Below are 17,826 nucleotides of genomic sequence, written 5' to 3'. Positions count from 1 at the left end.
TGGTGAGACAAAACCGCGACTCGTCAGTGAAAAGCACTTTTTGCCAGTCCTGTCTGGTCCAGCGACGGTGGGTTTGTGCCCATAGGCGACGTTGTTGCCGGTGATGTCTGGTGAGGACCTGCCTTACAGCAGGCCTACAAGTCCTCAGTCCAGCCTCTCTCAGCCTATTGCGGACAGTCTGAGCACTGATGGAGGGATTGTGCGTTCCTGGTGTAACTCGGGCAGTTGTTGTTGCCATCCTGTACCTGTCTCGCAGGTGTGATGTTCGGATGTACCGATCCTGTGCAGGTGTTGTTACACGTGGTCTGCCACTGAGAGGACGATCAGCTGTCCCATCCTGTCTCCCTGTATTAGGGATCACAGTACGGACATTGCAATTTATTGCCCTGGCCACATCTGCAGTCCTCATGCCTCCTTGCAGCATGCCTGATGCACGTTCACGCAGATGAGCAGGGACCCTGGGCATCTTTCTTTTGGTGTTTTCAGAGTCAGTAGAAAGGCCTCTTTAGTGTCCTAAGTTTTCATAACTGTGACCTTAATTGCCTACCGTCTGTAAGCTGTTAGTGTCTTAATGACCGTTCCACAGGTGCATGTTCATTAATTGTTTACGGTTAATTGAACAACCATGGGAAACAGTGTTTAAACCCTTTACAATGAAGATCTGTGAAGTTATTTGGATTTTTACGAATTATCTTTGAAAGACAGGGTCCTGAAAAAGGGACTTTTCTTTTTTTGCAGAGTTTTTTTTTTTTTGTGCTATACTGCCAGAAACAATTGCATAATATGAACTATTAGAAATTGATGTTCCTTGAAAATAAATATTAGTGCTTGAAAAAGTACTTGAAAGTCCTTGAATTTGACTTGCCATTGTCTGTATGAACCCTGGACCCTGGGATTAAACACCTCCCTCTGCAACTGGGTCCTGGACTTCCTGACGGGCCGGCCCCGGTGGTGAGGGTAGGCAACAACATGTCCGCCACACTGACCCTCAACACGTGGCCCCTCAGGGGTGTGTGCTTAGTCCCCTCCTGTACTCCCTGTTCGCGCACGACTCCAACACCACAATTATGTTTGCAGACGACACGAAGGTGGTAGGCCTGATTTCCGCCCTGTACTTCTTCTTCTTCGGTGGGGTTTCTCAGCGGCAACATCAAACGTTATGGTGCATTACCGCCACCTACTGTACTGGAGTGTGGGCCAGAGACAGGGAGAATCTAAATCCTACCTGCCAGCCCTGTTGTTCTTAAAAAAGATAACAAAATATTTGAGACTATATCTAATGACGTTCTACTCAATAATATATACTCTTTAAACTAATTTCCTGTATCCCCTTCTCCCTCATATTAGATCTCAGCCTCTCTCTTTCCCTCTGATACTGCCCCCACTAACACTGTTCTCACCCAGTTATTCATACTATTCACATCCCCTCTCATATCCACCTGAGCCATCACGTGCTCACTCAGCTCCTGAAACTGATCCCACTTTGCCCTTCCAAACACCCACCTGCCTACTCCATCCACTGACACCTCCTCCTCCCTCTGGCCTACTGTGCATACTATGGGGTAATGATCACTCCGCACTGCCGACTCCTCCCACACCTCCCACTCACAGATTCCTGCCATCGCACTAGATACCAGAGTGAGGTCCAAGGCAGACTCTTTCCCTGTGGCTACATCAAACCTGGTCCCTCAGATCTTTAATTTCTATCAGATTTTCCATCACTTGCCCATTTCCATCCATCTGTCCCCCCCCCCAGCGTGTGTTGTGGACATTAAAATCCCCACACCACATTACCTTGCTTCTATTCTTGCCCTCCACCCTCTCCAGCACTTCTAGATAAAATATGACAGGGATTATAGTAGTTCACTACCACTAGCACCAATCCTCTCAATCACACCTCCACCACCACATATTCCTGTTCAATACCTCTGCCTAGCATCCTGTAGGGAAGTCCTTGCTTTATTAAGGTGGTACCCCCCCTCCCCCTACATCTCTGTCCCTCCAAACCACTACATATCCCTGTATGATAAACTCCACAGTCGATTTGAGCCATGTTTCCTGCACACAAATCACATCAGGCTTAGCTTGCATATCTACAATGAACTGCTTGAACTCCTGCTCATTAGCCAACAGGCTTTGAGCATTCCATTGTAGTATTACCACCATAACTAAGATCCAGTAATACATGACTCCACCCTCGGCTGACTGAGATCATCTCGAACCTCTTCCCATGTCAACCCTGTCACACTCAGATGTCTCCCAGCAGCTTCCACTACTGGCTGAATCGTCTCGGTTTCAGACTCTACTTTAGCAGTGCTATTGATAGCTCCTGCTATGAACGTCACCAGCTTTCTCTTATCTATGTATACCATATCGCCTCCTACCTGTCCCGTAATCCCCGGTCTAGATGCTCCTACCCATCTCTCCCTTGAACCTGTATCTCCCTGTACCTGGAGCACCCTCACTTCCTCAGCATGACACCCTTCTCTCCACTCTCACTTGTTGCACCTCCACTGCCTGCTTCATAGCCTCACACCCACTATATGCCACAATATGAGCACTCCCACAGCTGCAGCACTTTGGTTGTACACCCTCCCCACACTTCCCATACTCATGCTCCCCTCCACACCTGGCACACCTCTTTTTCTCTTTACAGGCTGTTGCCACATGCCCAAACCTCTGGCAGTTATAACATCTTAAAGGCTTCGGTACATAAGCCCTCACATAATAATTCATATATGATCGTGGACTTCAGGAAACAGCAGAAGGAGTACACCCCTATCCACATCGACGGGACAGCAGTGGAGAAAGTGGAAAGTTTTAAGTTCCTCGGCGTACGCATCATGGACAAACTGAAATGGTCCACCCACACAGACAGTGTGGTGAAGAAGGCGCAACAGCGCCTCTTCAACCTCAGGAGGCTGAAGAAATTTGGCTTGTCACATAAAACCCTCACAAACTTTTACAGATTCACAATTGAGAGCATCCTGTCGGGCTTCATCACCGCCTGGTACGGCAACTGCACCACCCACAAACGCAAGGCTCTCCAGAGGGTGGTGCGGTCTGCACAACGCATCACCGGGGGTAAACTACCTGCCCTACAGGACACGTACAGAACCCGATATCACAGGAAGGCAAAAAAGATCATCAAGGACAACAACCACCCGAGCCACTGCCTGTTCACCCCGCCACCATCCAGAAGGCGCGAGATCAGTACAGATGCATCAAAGCTGGGACCGAGAGACTGAAAAACAGCTTCTATCAGACTGTTAAACAGCCATCACTAACACAGAGAGGCTGCTGCCTTAATACAAACTTGACATAACTTTAATAAATTGATCACAAGTCACTTTAATAATGTTTACATATCTTGCATTACTCATCTCATATGTGTATACTGTATTTTATACCATCTATTGCATCTTGCCTATGAAGCTCTGTCATTGCTCATCCATATATTTATATGTATATATTCTTATTCCAGTCCTTTACTTAGATTTGTGTGTATTAGGTAGCTGTTGTGGAATTGTTAGATTACATGTTAGATATTGCTGCACTGTTGGGAACTAAAAGCACAAGCATTTCGCTACACTCGCAATAACATCTGCTAACCATGTGTATGTGACCAATAAAATTTGATTTGGTGTCCTATGGTTACTTTATTTGGCAGTACCCGGTCCTTGAAGTGTAACAGAATAGACGGGCTATCTACCCTAACTCCACCTCTTGTTGCTTGCATTCTTTGAACATGCACTAGAACGCCTCCTCTCAAATTGTCGCTTGCCGGTAGTGTTAACACTCACTGCGCCGTGAACTAGTTAGGAGTCGCTCTGTTACTCATCAACCCTAGCTATCGGTAAGGGGGCGTGAAGTATTTGAACTCAACGTCAAACGCTAAATGAACTCAGACAGTCAGTGGCAAGTGGGAGCAGTGACAGTCAAGAAGCTCGACCTTTGGCTAGCTACAGATACTATTATAATTAGGCGCCGTCTGTCTGGCTAGCGACCGACAGAGTTACTTTAGCATAATGTCGTTCATTATGATGAAGAAAAAGAAATTCAAATTTAAGGTAGATTTCGAGTTGGACGAACTATCTTCTGTTCCCTTTGTTAACGGGGTCTTGTTCTGCAAAGTACGACTGCTAGACCGAGGCTTTACAAAAGAGTCCTCTCGGTAAGAGAACGCTTTTCCTATTTTAAGCAACATACAGAGGTGAGAGCGATTACTGCTGGCAATAGTGGCATCGTTAGCCAGATACAGCTAGCAGCTATAGTTAGCTAACTAACTTCACCCTCTAGCTAACTACCTTAGTCATGAATACAGTGCGGTGCATGTGAATAATGTGCTGTGTGTAAGTTAATAGCTAACAATGTCTCTTTTCATTTATTAACGTTATACAATATGTGGCCTAGTATTCCAAATTGTATGTTATTTTTACCTCTTTGTTATTTTGATGTAGTTTCCATGGTAATTCGTCTGACATCTTGTTTTGACTACTTCTGATTGATTGTTCTGAGTGACTGACACAGCAACACACCACCAGTCACGAGGCCCACTGTCAAACATGGCTAGACGTGTGAGACTTGCTTGATCTGTGATATCTGACATTTTATGTAGCTTACCTTAAAACGTTAATATTGACCTTCAATTGGCAGACGTTTTAACGTTCGCAAGATTCCATTTTCCACTCTGAGATGCCAAGCAAAAGTAATGTATTTGCTTATCATTTTGTCAAAACCGATTTTCCAATATCTCCTAGTTTAGACTGGCTAGGGTCTTATTGATCAGACTAGTTGCAAACACTTGGAAATCATTCATCCCCAATCCAACCCTGTTTTCATGGTAAATTTGGAGATTTTACATTTGGAGATTTGGCTAAAAACTAGTTTTGAATCAGTTAAAGATTGGATCAGTCAAGTCACGTTAACAGCGTCTAACTCAGTTCTCTCATGTTATCCATTCACCATTCCTTCCTGTTTAGACCCTGTAACATCCCCTCCTCAGAATTCAGGATAGGACTTTGTCCGTGGCATTTGAACACACAGACTATTGTTTTCCCTAGAGAGAACCGATCTAACAGCTCTAACGGTTCCTTGTGGTATTTTAAGAGATTCACATGTCAACCGACTCAACCGCACGAGGAGGACTGCACTTAAATGAGTCAGTCTCTGGAAAGTAGTGGACACAACTGGAGCACGTGCTAGCTCCTAATGTTCGACTCGGTGGGCATTCCCAGAGTAACAGCCTGCATTTGTCCAATTATGGAAACGTACCATACTGTACCTAGCCATTACTCAAGCCATTGTCGTGTTATTTTTAACCTGTGAAGAGGTTTTGAATGAGTATCTTGTTATTTAGAAAAATATGTTTTTGCTGCTCTATTTAATATTATACATTTCCTTAGGCTCATTCGAACACACACACAGACAGGCCATTAGCCTCCTCAGAGTCACTGAATGTGTGATTGAGTTGAAAGAATGGAAAAGGCTGCACTGAGTGATGTGATTATTTAAAAGCCTTTTTACAAGAATACCTGTCTGCTTTGGTCGACAGCCGATGTCTGTTCGACCTCTCCTTGAACTCTAATGTTCTATGAGGGAAGTCTAACCGTTACCCAGTTGAGAATTGTGTGTGTGAATTCAGAAAGTATTTAGACCCATTGACATGTTGTTACGTTACAGCCTTATTCTAAAATGGATAAAAAAATAATATTCTTACCCCATAATGACAGCGAAAACAGGTTTTTAGAAATTCAAACCTTATTTACATAAGTATTCAGACCCTTTGCTATGACACTTGAAATTGATCTCTGCTGCATCCTGTTTCCATTGATCATCCTTGAGATGTTTTTGCAACTTGATTGGAGTATACCTGTGGTAAATTCAATTGATTGCATATAATTAGGAAAGCCACACACCTGTCTATATAAGGTCCCACAGTTAACAGTGCATGTGTAACGGATGTGAAATGGCTAGCTAGTTAGCGGGTACGCGCTAATAGCGTTTCAATCGGTTACGTCACTTGCTCTGAGACTTGAAGTAGGGTTTCCCCTTGCTCTGCAAGGGCCGCGGCTTTTGTGGAGCGATGGCTAACGACGCTTCGTGGGTGACTGTTGTTGATGTGTGCAGAAGGTCCCTGGTTCGCGCCCGTGTCGGGGCGAGGGGACGGTATAAAGTTATACTGTTACATTGATGCTGTTGACCTGGATCACTGGTTGCTGCGGAAAAGGAGGAGGTCGAAAGGGGGGTGAGTGTAACGGATGTGAAATGGCTGGATAACGATGCTTCGTGGGCGACCGTTGTTGATGTGTGCAGAAGGTCCCTGGTTCGCGCCCGTGTCGGGGCGAGGGGACGGTTTAAAGTTATACTGTTACACATGTCAGAGCAAAAACCAAGCCATGAGGTCGAAGGAATTGTCCATAGAGCTCCAAGACAGGATTGTGTCGAGGCACAGATCTGGGGAAGAGTACCAAAACATTTATGCCCCATTGAAGGTCCCCAAGAGCAAAGTGGCCTCCATCGTTCTTAAATGGAAGTTTGGAACCCCCAAAACTCTTCCTAGAGCTGGCTGCCCGGCCAAACTGAGCAATCGGGGGAGAAGGCCCTTGGTCAGGGAGGTGACCAAGAACCCGATGGTCACTCTGACAGAGCTTCAGAGTTCCTCTGTGGAGATGAGAGAATTGACAGTCCATCATTACTTTAAGACATAAGGTCAGTCAATCCAGAAAATGTTAAGAGTTTCTTCAAGTGCAGTTGCAAAAGCCATCAAGCGCTATGATGAAACTGGCTCTCATGAGGACCACCACAGGAAAGGAAGACCCAGAGTTACCTCTGCTGCAGAGGTTAATTAGAGTTAACTGCACCTCAAATTGCAGCCCAAATAAATGCTTCACAGAGTTCAAGTAACACACATCTCAACATCAACTGTTCAGAGGAGACTGCATGAATCAGGCCTTCGTGGTTGAATTGCTGCAAAGAAACCACTACTAAAGGACAACAATAATAAGAAAAGACTTGCTTGGAACAAGAACCACAAGTAAAGGACATTAGACTGGTGGAAATCTGTCCTTTGGTCTCATGAGTCCAAATGTGAGATTATTGGTTCCAACCGCCGTGTGTTTGTGAGACGCAGAGTAGGTGAACGGATGATCTTCGCATATGTGGTTCCCACTGTGAAGCATGGAGGAGGAGGTGTGGGGCTGCTTTGCTGGTAACACTGTCTGTGATTTATTTAGAATTCAAGGCACACTTAACCAGCATTGCTACCACAGCATTCTGCAGCGATACGCCATCCCATCTGGTTTGCTCTTAGTGGGACTATCAATGTTTTTCAACAGGACAATGACCCATGACACACCTCGAGGCTGTGTAAGGGCTATTTGACCAAGATGGGGAGTGATGGAGTGCTGCATCAGATGACCCGGCATCCACTATCACCTGACCTCAACCCAATTGAGATGGTTTGGGATGAGTTGGACTGCAGAGTGAAGGAAAAGCAGCCAACAATTGCTCAGCATTATGTGGGAACTCCTTCAAGGCTGTTGGAAAAGCATTCCAGGTGAAGCTGTTTGAGAGAATGCCAAGAGTGTGCAAAGCTGTAATCAAGGGAAAGAGTGGCTACTTTGAAGAATATAAAGTGTTATTTCATAGATTTGATGTCTTCACTATTATTCTACAATGTAGAAAATAGTAAAAAAAAATCAAGAAAAACCCTTGAATGAGTAGGTGTCCGAACTTTTGAATGGTACATATATATGCCATTCAGCAGATGCTTTTATCCAAAGCGACTTAGTCATGCGTGAATACAACTACGTTTTTTTTCACCTGCATTAATGCTGAAGCACCTTACATATCACTTGCTCTAAAGAGCCAATGCATAGTGTTCTTCATTCCTGGAGCCTACATCTGTCACTGTGAGGGGCCAGAAGCGCAGACCACTGCCATCACCTTTCAAAATCTATAATTCATTTAGCCTACCCTACATCTATTTATGTGAGACTAATCCATAGGAAGGGAAAGAGCACGGGGAAGTTTGTTATTTTTTTTACTTGAAGGCTTTTATGTTCCACGTCTCATCTGTCGCACACAGGATCTTCTCATTGACCGTGTTCTTTGTTGACAGCCTAGATTTATCTTAGCCATTAATCAGACAGTTGTGTTTTTTGATTGTACTGCTACTAACTGTGTCTTCTCCAGGGAGCAGGTCCAGGCTAACTGTGTGCGCTGGAGGAAGAGGTTCTCCTTCCTGTGTAAGATGAGTGCCAACGCCGGGACAGGAGTACTGGACCCCTGTGTGTGCCGGGTGTCTGTGCGCAAGGTACAGGACTCACTACAACAGTGCTGTCAAAGTTATGTGAATGCTATGTCAAGTTCAATTGATGACAAGAATAGGTATGCTACTGGTAGGTATACTAATAGGTCTACTGCTAAAATATGTCTACTTGGTCAACTACAGGCTGTCAAGATGTCAATCGCTGTTAAGACTATTGCTACAAAATCTGTGTTTCGAGATCGAAAGTGGCGATGTACTTGCAGCACACAAGGATTGTTTGTTTGATGGATAACTATTTATTTTCATCTTTTTAGGAAATGAAGGGTGGAAAGACCTTTGCCAAGGTAATCTTTTTGCTTTTGAATTCAGTCAATGACCATCTTGGCATGCGGACATTTTAAAGTAAATACATAACAGAACATTCTTATCATAATGCAAATTCTAGTTAGTCATTCACCGCCTGAAAGTCATTTGTCCGTTGTCTGTAAAGGCGAAGTTAAAGAGGCTAGTTAGCCTGTTACTGCGAACTTCCGTCTTTGGTTACTGATTGCTGTTTAACACTTATCTGTCCTTAAGCGGTCATTAATCCTTATGTGGCAGTAACTAAAGAATGACGTCACTACCGCATGACTCATTCTTAAAAGGGAAGTGCATTGAAAGTAGAGCTGTTGCGGTGACCGTATTACTGCCACACCGGCGATCACTTGTCAGTAACACAAGAAAATGACATAACGATAGTGAGGCTATTACAGGGGGTACCGGTACCGAGTCAATGTGCAGGGTTACAGGTTAGTTGAGGTCATTTGTAAAGTGACTATGCATACTATAGATAACAAACAGCGAGTAGCAGCAGTGTAAAAAAAAAAAAGTAAGGGGGGGTGTCAGTGTACAGTCTAGGTGGCCATTTGATTAATTGTTCAGCAGTCTTATGGCTTGGGGGTAGAAGCTGTTAAGGAGCCCCTTGGTCCTAGACTCTGATGCTGCTGATGGTCATTAGTAGCCTACCAAACTTGCTAACTGCCTGGTACTCTGCACTCTTGTCCCTCTAATCACTCTGACATCAATGCAAATCTAATCAAACACCTCATGATAGTCCATGATAGTCCATGAGCACATGTTGTGCAACATTTCAATAGGCTATGCAATTGCGTGAGAAAACAGAGTGATGGCCTCTACTAAAAAGAGGAGGATCCCATCAGCTTTCTATAGACTAGGCCTACTATATTTATTTCTCAACTTTCGTTAATATTAAGCGCATTGTTTGTCTTTAAAACAGGAGTATAGCCTACCTGGCTGGCATGAAAATTAACCAGAGGGAAAGCATCCTCCATTTGCTATTTAAGTGCATAGATGACATGCATTTTTTCACGCTGCCCTTGTTTCGAGACAGGTACATGATAATGGTCCATTCTAAATCAAAACAAATTTCACACATATATTATTTAGTACAAGATTAAATCAAGAATAGTCTGAGTGACAATATTAGCCTATCACATGTGAATTATATATCATTACTTGTGAATGATACCCAGCATAATAAATTGCCATTACATGCATAATCACATTTGCGGTCACTTTTGATAATGGTGTTTTCCCGCTAATGGAACATTCACGCTTATAGTGTACTGCCATGTGCGTATTGCTGCGCTTATTATATGAAGAAATAGCCTAATTTATCAACATTTTAAGCTAATATTCTGATCTGTTGCATTAGCATTGTGTAAAATTGTGCATTGTGTAAAAAAGTTGTTTTTAATGCTAGTGGTTGTATTAATTTGGGATTTATTGCATCCCACAACTGTCCCCAGACTATGTTTGGAATATTTATTTCTCTCACAGAATAGGTCAACTTTGGTACTATGGCGGATAGTAGATTAACAGGCTAGGGCTTTTGCTGTTCATTAGGCCTACTCATCTTGTTGGCTGATAAAGTAAATGTGGACAGTTTTTCCAATATCTTCAATATGCACCTCAGAATTGGATAAGGACGTGCGCAGTTACCTTCCCGATGTCTGTCTTCACTTGTAGCCTGTGAGAAAGACCCGATCAGGTGATGGAGATGTGAGTGAGAGGCTATTTGGAGCGCACAGCACTCGGGGTGAAGAGCACAATGCAGCACTCCGGGGGCAACTAGGTTGCGTTATGGCCACAAAGGGGATGCCACCGTAAAATTCGAGGCATTATCAAGTGCTTGTCAAATTGTGAATGAGAGACTAATGAAGTGTGTACAGCCTGCGCACAAAAAACAAAGCAGAGCTCATGCCTTTCAAGCAACTTTTTTCAAATCTTTATTAGTCGTGTCATGCAGCCTTACAATCTATTAAAAATCAAAACATATAGCCTAACGTTTGTAGAACAACGAAAGTTGCTCCTATATGCTTCATTTAGAGTTATTAATTATATATTTCTTTGTTAACCCCTCAACACAGAATAGCCGCATGTGCGTACTCCCTCAAATCGTTTGGAGAAAATATTTATATTTTATTCAGATTTGTTCAATTGTATTCTTCAAACTATAAAATGACATAAAATAATGCCACGGAATTTTAAGCAAATCTTGCCTGCTAAATGAACCAGTATAGCCCACAGATTTGGCATAGCCACATCAGAACCTAACATAAGGACAACTCACGAGTATACTATTCTGTACGTTTTTTAAAATCATGCTTCTTTAGACCTGTCTAAAATATATATAATGGATTTATTGTGAAGGTGTAGGCTATATTATATGGATGTACTAGACTTTAATTTTTTTTTTTAGATGTTCCAAAGGTCTACATCAATAGGCTATGCGTGGAAGCCAGGAGGTGCTAAATGTGTTAATGGTCAATTACCATGAGTTATTTGCTTGTTTGCTTGCAATCACCCGCTGACAAATGTAATGGTTAAAGACCACCACAATAGCTACTTACAGATGTGATTGTTAGAAATAGAGTGCTCTGTATTAGAACTCTATGGAACTGAGGCTCTGTTGCCAAGCGGTTACCGTAAACCTGAATAGATCTGTTCTCTCTCTTCTGTAGCTGGGTTTTGCTGACCTGAACCTGTCAGAGTTTGCTGGCTCTGGCAGAACAACGCGCCGATGCTTACTAGAGGGTTACGACACCAAGAACTCCAGACAGGACAACTCTATACTCAAGGTACAATTAGACAGGCCTCCAAAACATCTACTGTATAGGACGTGTGTATGACACTGGAGTCTGTCCTTCTCTGCCCTAGTCTACTTGGCTCTGTCCTATCACTCTACAATGAGGAGCCTTACTTGTCTACACCGGGATCACTGCTCTTGAAGGACTGGATAGATGAAAGAAATACACTGATTAGCCTACACAACTTCAGCTATCCAGTCTGTTACTAATGAGTGTTCATGAGGGAGAGGAGACCAGGAAGGGAACCATGTGAGAGTATTGGGTCATAGCCAACATACCCAAGTATTGGCACACTTTGGAAGTAAGCACATGGTTAGCTATCACCGTCCTCCCCCCTAGTCACCATATGTTTACTAATGTGTATGGGTAAACTGTTCCTAACGGGTATGTAATACCACTCCATAGGGTTCAGGATTAGGTATTCTAATGATGCGACTGCTCTAACATGTACGTGCAGACAGGCACCTCTGAGCCTGTGATATTGGAGAAGTACCTGTGTCATGAATGTATATTGTACATGCTTCGGGTAGAATTTGTACTTCGACACAGGTCTAGGATCACTTAATCCTATTTCATAGGGCCTGTGGATGTGTATGAGCCGTGCTGCCATTTCTTTTTGGCTGACATGTTTTTGTCACCTCTGTCACAGGTTGTCATTAGTACACAGCTCATGTCTGGGGACCCCTGCTTTAAAACGTAAGTGCACCTTTCATTACTGTTTATTATCAACCCTTCTGGTGGGTTAGATCACAAAACGTTTTGAGGACTTCACTGATTTTAGATCAGTGGTACAACTGCAGGATTAGCATATCGGAAATGAATGCAGTTTTGGCCCATTATTCAGTAAAGGTAAGTGGGAAACATTGATCAGACAGACAGACAGAAGTCTGCATCTGGCCAGACCACAGACACACAGAGCAAACCACCAACCTACATATGCATTCAGCATCCTGTCTCTGAGTACACCCAGACACTGCTGCTATCTCTGTGGCTTTATGAAACGGTGTCACAGAAACACGGGGTTAGTTGCTGTCCTGTGTTTGTAAAAGTTCAAGCGTTGGCACAGTTTCCTCAGCACCACATAAACAATTTCAAGTTAAGTTATACTTGTGGACTCAAATCAAACCAACTTCTGCCGTTGAAAAATGAATAGCAACAGTTCTGTTGTTTAGATATGCTAAGCTGATGATAAGAGAACTTCCCCACAGATTCTGTCTGCCTTCTGTTGTTAGAAATGACTGATTTGAGCGTGACGTGCCCACACACTCCCGGCAGCGCCTTTACTATGGACACACACGTAAACAAACACACCCACTGACTCACACTCTACTGCACCACCCCTGTACTCTCTCTCTCGGAACACGACGCTCTATTGTCTGAATCCCACAGTGGAGGAAACCGAATGGAATATAACGTTTACAGAGCCTTTATTGAGCATTCAGAGTAGACAATAAACACATATTGTGTCTGAGAGTGGGGTAACTTGAGTGCACAGAGTCACAGAGGAGGACAAGCCAGAATGGCAAACAAGCAGACTCCGGACATTGTACTCAGTGGTATTGAGGTATAATTTTACTATGGAGGAGGGGGTGAAATTGGGCTTAGAGTCAGTCCTTACTAATGCAGTGAATGTTGGAGTGTGGGAGGGTTGCCTTGGCTAATGCCTCTGATGACACAGTGGAGAGATTCTGGGAGAAAGCTTTCATGCAATCATGAAGTGCTGGTGTGTCTCAGTGCTCCCCGGTGTCCCCCACAGAGTGTGTCTGTGTCTTTTACTGAGCTTTCCTCCTACAGAATGTGACTCACACACAATGTTTGTGTTGGCAGTATTGTAAGAGCTCTGTGGAAGGGAGGGGGAAATGTACAAATTTGCCAATAACAGCTAGTTTTAAAGTATTTTGCCTGTAATGTATTTTTTGTTATATGTCGGACACCAGTAAGACTAAGACTAGCTGTCGCTAATGGGGATCCTAATAAATAAAATAAAAAATCTTTATTGGTCTATTAAAAACCAATTTACCACCCAGTGCCCCTGCACATTGACTCTGTACCGGTACCTCCTGTATATAGCCTCGCTATTGTTATTTCACTGCTGTGTTCTTTTTTTTACTTGACACGTATTTTTCTTAAAACTGCGTTGTTGTTTAAGGGCTTGTAAGTAAGCATTTCACTGTAAGGTCTACACCTGTTGTATTCGGCACAGATTTGACGTGGTGACGTCACCGGGCAAGCCGAAACTTCCGCCTATGCAAACAGGCTGAATTAGAAGGTCCTGTGTAGATAGTTGCTGGTTGAAAACACAATCAGGAAATAACACTGATAAATAAATAAAAATCACACTTTTACATTGTTAGTTTCATCAGCAAGAACAGAATTTTGACTGCGCTGGGCCTTTGACTAACTTTCTCTCCTCCTAGTGTCTCTCTTTTTAAATGTCTCTCTCCCACTCTCTTCTTCTCCCTCACTTTCACTGTCTCTCGGTCTCTTGTATGTCATTTGGTCTCTTGTATGTCATTTGAGTCCACCCCCTCTCCAATCTTGAGTTAGACCCGTTCATCTAAGAAAAATAAAAGAAGTGAGACCTGGTGGTTTCCTGTGTTGTGAAAGTGGGGTTATTAAAGATGAACGTGAAGCTCAGCTCACCGGATATACGGCTCATAAGAACCTCTTGCTAATAGATCAGCACTTCTGATAGGATATGATTCACGTGTTCCAGTTCCACAGAAGAACTTTGCTTTCACAAAAAAAATACAATTCTAAAGGGACGGGTCACATTATGGCTTTAGATGTTACGTTAACATGTATTCAATTCAGCCACTGACTTTGAAATAACCATTTGAACAAACAAATTGAAAGACTCAAACCAACCAACAACCATGCACGGTAGGGAGTAGTAGGTTTGGAACAGATGGTGGTGTTTGTAAAGCAGCTGATCGGGTCAGTGAAAGCAGTTGATGTGACTGACAATGTCCCTGCAGGCCACCGTCCACGGCCATGAAACTGGGCCTTCAGCAGGCTGAGGCAGAGTGTCTCCACGAAGACAGGAAGGGAGGACACACACACACACCAACACCCTGCCTCCCCGTCCCAGGTAAACACACACACACATACCTCCCGCCGGCTCTGTACATATAACACTTTGATTTACAAGGATTGCAGGATTAAACCCGGTTAATCAGTAATCATTAGTGCTGAGGTTGTGTATTGACATTGTCAAATTATTGTACTGCTGTTCCCTCCTGGTCAGAGCCCCCAGGGAAGTGTGCATCTGTTCCTGATGAACTGGGAGCATGTGGCCATTCTAGAACGTCCAGCTACGCCAGCCAACAGTCCAAAGTCTCAGGTAGCTACACGCCTCGTCTGAACCAAATATGGATGCGAAAAGGCTATGACTTGTGTCATGAACTAAATAAATTATGAACAGTAGGCATGAATGTCTGAAAAGCTATAGCTTGCTGTCAAAGTTATGGTTCTTGTTGTGAAAGCTGTGGCTGTCTCTGTTGTGTGGAGGGTAACATTACCAACTCGTTCCCCATAGGCTACAGCACAGGTCACTCGCGCTCTTCCAGCCTATCAGAGCTCACGCACAAGAGGAATCCCTCAGCAGGCTCCGCCTCGACGGGCATTGCAAGCATTCCTGAACCCAGCGAGGACCGGGGGACTGAGAGGGGGGAGAAGGAGGCTCGCTCTACACCCCCGGTCTCTGTCACCTGTGCCTACTCCCCCATGCATGAACATCCCCCCACCCCCGCAAAGAGCTCTGCCTCAGAGAGACTGAGCAGGTAATATTCACATACTTTGTTGAAAGGTCACAGATGAGTATCGCAATGTAATCAACAGGAGTCTTTCTTTCCATCTCATCCACCAGTGCTTTTTTTTCTTCTTACGTGTGTGCCTTAGGCATCTGATGAAGCAGAACTCAGTGGAGTCTCAGCTGAAGAGAGTGGATGCTACCCGGGTGGATGCGGACGACATCGTGGATAAGATCCTCCAGAGCCAGGACTTCAGCCACGGCCTACTGGACTCCAGCACTGAGGGTAAGCTCACAAGCCCTGGCTTTAGTTCAGGGGGATAGGGTTAGGCTTAGCTCAGTGGGGGAGTGGCAATCTTTACCAAGGATCACCTTCAGTGCTCGGTTGTCTCCACCGAGTCTGTCCCCAAACAATTTGATTTGCTGGTTTTAAGCATTAAACTTTCAAATAGCTCTTTGTTGACTGTTGCTGGGTGCTATCGTACTCCATCAGCACCGGCCTGTACCCTACCTGCCCTAAGCTCTCTCCTGGCCCCCTACACCAAGTCTGAAGTTGTCCTGCTAGGTGACCTAAACTGGGACATGCTTACACCACCTGACCAAGTCCTTAAGCAATGGGACTCCCTAAATTTCTCAGATTATTACCAATCCCACAAGGTATGACTCCAAACACCCAGAAAAGGCTACTCTCCTCGATGTTATCCTCACAAATAATCCTGATAGGTATCAGTTTGGTGTTTTCTGTAATGACCTTAGTGATCACTGCTTTACAGCCTGTATTAGTAATGACTGCTCGGTGAAACGACCTGTCCTGATTTGTCATAGACTCTTGGAGAAAAAAAAATGTTTTAATGAGCAAGCCTTCCTTCATGAACTGGCCTCTGTAAGATGGTATAGAATCAGCTCGATCCCCTCTGTCGAAGACACTTGGACCTTCTTTTTTGATATTTTCAATGTTATTGTTAACAAACACGCCCCCATAAAGAAAATGAGAATTAAAAACAGGTTCAGCCCCTGGTTCGACCGTGATCTTGCAGAGTTACTCCACCTCAAGAATTCCATTTGCCGAATGGCTCGGGACACCCATACTCGGGCTGACTGGCTCTGTTCAGGCAAATGAGAAACAAGTGCACTCAGGCTATCCGGAAGGCCAAAGTTAGTTACTTTAAGGAGCAGTTCTCTCTGTGGGTCTAACCCCAAGAAGTTCAGGAAAACAGTTAAAGACCTGGAGAATAAACCCTCCTCACAGCTGCACATGTCCCTTTAAATTGATGATGTGGTTGTTACCGACAAGAAGCACATGGCTGAGCTCTTTAATCACCAATTCATTAAGTCAGGATTCTGTCATATAGGACAGACACTTCAGAACAAACTTCCTTTAGATTTTTCTTCGGGGGGGACTCTCTGTTCTATGTAGTGAATCTGTTATTCAATGCGTTTGTATGGGCTAATGGCAGTAAGGCCAAATCAGATTTTCCATAAAATAATTGTCTTTTTTTTTCTCGATACATCAAGGGGTCTTAAAATTCCAAATCAAATAGCAAAATGATCCTTGGTATGACCTTATTAAAACAATTCATTATAGTTTAGTAGAAACCCCCTCCCCTGGTTTAGACATGGATTAGACTAATGGGTTAACAGATTACTATATTTGACATTTCAAGTAACACATTTCTAGTTCTTTGCTGCTAAAGCAAAGTCCCTCTATGCCATGCCTCTTTCTCATTGTGAATAATACTCTTGTCAATAACCACTTATTTTTAGATGGCTCATTGTTGGTTCCTAAGCAGTTTTCGCAGCGCTGCGACCTTGCGTTGATTGACAGTAACTTACTTGTTTGTGCGTGTTACAGAGGAGGGGCTCAAGCTGTTTGTTGGTCCTGGTGGAAGCACGGCGCTGGGCAGCCAGCACACCAGGTTTGTGACATCATTACCTAATGCATCAGAAGTGGGTGACACCATAGAAATAGAATGACACAACAACAGACACTGATATTTCACTTTTTTTTAACTGCACGAGGGCCAATCGATAGTTAAAGAATATGTGATTGATAGACTTTTTGTTGGTCGTGAAGAGTTGTTCAGTAATGCCCTTTCACTTGTTTGTGTGAGTTTTGGCTGGTGAGATAACATGTGTTATGTCTGGTGTTCTCTTTCAGGGTTGGGGCTGGGCCCTACGAGCAGGTGGTGATCAAACGCTAGCCTCCAGGGGGAGCGGACATGTGAGACTGCTCCCCCTAGTGTTAAAGGAAGGAGGTGACCTGAGGCTCATGTCAACATGTTTTTGAGAAGAGGAGGATATACAGTGCATTTGGAAAGTGTTCAGACCCCTTCCTTTTCCCACATGTTACAGCCTTATTATAACATTTATTCAATTACAGTTTTTTTCTCATCAATCTACAAACAATACCCCACAATGACAAAGTGAAAACAGGTTTTTAAAAAACAGAAATACCTTATTACATAAGTATTCATACCCTGGCCTCCCGAGTGGTCCAGTGGTCTAAGGCACTGCATCGCAGTGCTAGCTGTGCCACTAGAGATTCTGGGTTCGAGTCCAGGCTCTGTCGCAGCCGACCGCGACCACTTGGCCCAGCGTCGTCCGCGTTAGGGGAGAGTTGGCCGGCAGGGATGTCTTTGTCCCATCGCGCACTC

General features: G+C 44.0%; 1 protein-coding gene across 1 annotated transcript; it reads left to right on the top strand.

Moving 5' to 3' along the window:
- Window positions 1-3,938: 3,938 nt before the first annotated feature.
- Window positions 3,939-17,465, top strand: LOC111979810 (EEIG family member 2). Its single transcript, XM_024010522.2, has 11 exons — window positions 3,939-4,174; window positions 8,197-8,317; window positions 8,587-8,616; window positions 11,296-11,412; window positions 12,071-12,117; window positions 14,400-14,512; window positions 14,669-14,764; window positions 14,960-15,203; window positions 15,322-15,458; window positions 17,025-17,088; window positions 17,331-17,465. Exons 1-11 carry the CDS (start codon window positions 4,029-4,031, stop codon window positions 17,371-17,373), a joined length of 1,158 nt encoding a protein of 385 aa, XP_023866290.1. The 5' UTR covers window positions 3,939-4,028; the 3' UTR covers window positions 17,374-17,465.
- The last annotated feature ends 361 nt before the right edge of the window (window positions 17,466-17,826 follow it).

Source organism: Salvelinus sp. IW2-2015, linkage group LG19, assembly GCF_002910315.2.
Source record: "Salvelinus sp. IW2-2015 linkage group LG19, ASM291031v2, whole genome shotgun sequence".
NCBI lineage: Eukaryota > Metazoa > Chordata > Actinopteri > Salmoniformes > Salmonidae > Salvelinus > Salvelinus sp. IW2-2015.
Note: the sequence above shows the minus strand (reverse complement) of the source record. Positions and strands in the feature narration are given on the sequence as shown.

Bases quoted from the DNA above. Each gene is read 5' to 3' on its own strand.
- LOC111979810 (XM_024010522.2), top strand. From the start codon at position 4,029: ATGTCGTTCATTATGATGAAGAAAAAGAAATTCAAATTTAAGGTAGAT. The intron at 14,513-14,668 runs GTAAACACACAC...CCTCCTGGTCAG, and splicing joins ACCCTGCCTCCCCGTCCCAG to AGCCCCCAGGGAAGTGTGCA. The intron at 17,089-17,330 runs GTTTGTGACATC...GTTCTCTTTCAG, and splicing joins CTGGGCAGCCAGCACACCAG to GGTTGGGGCTGGGCCCTACG.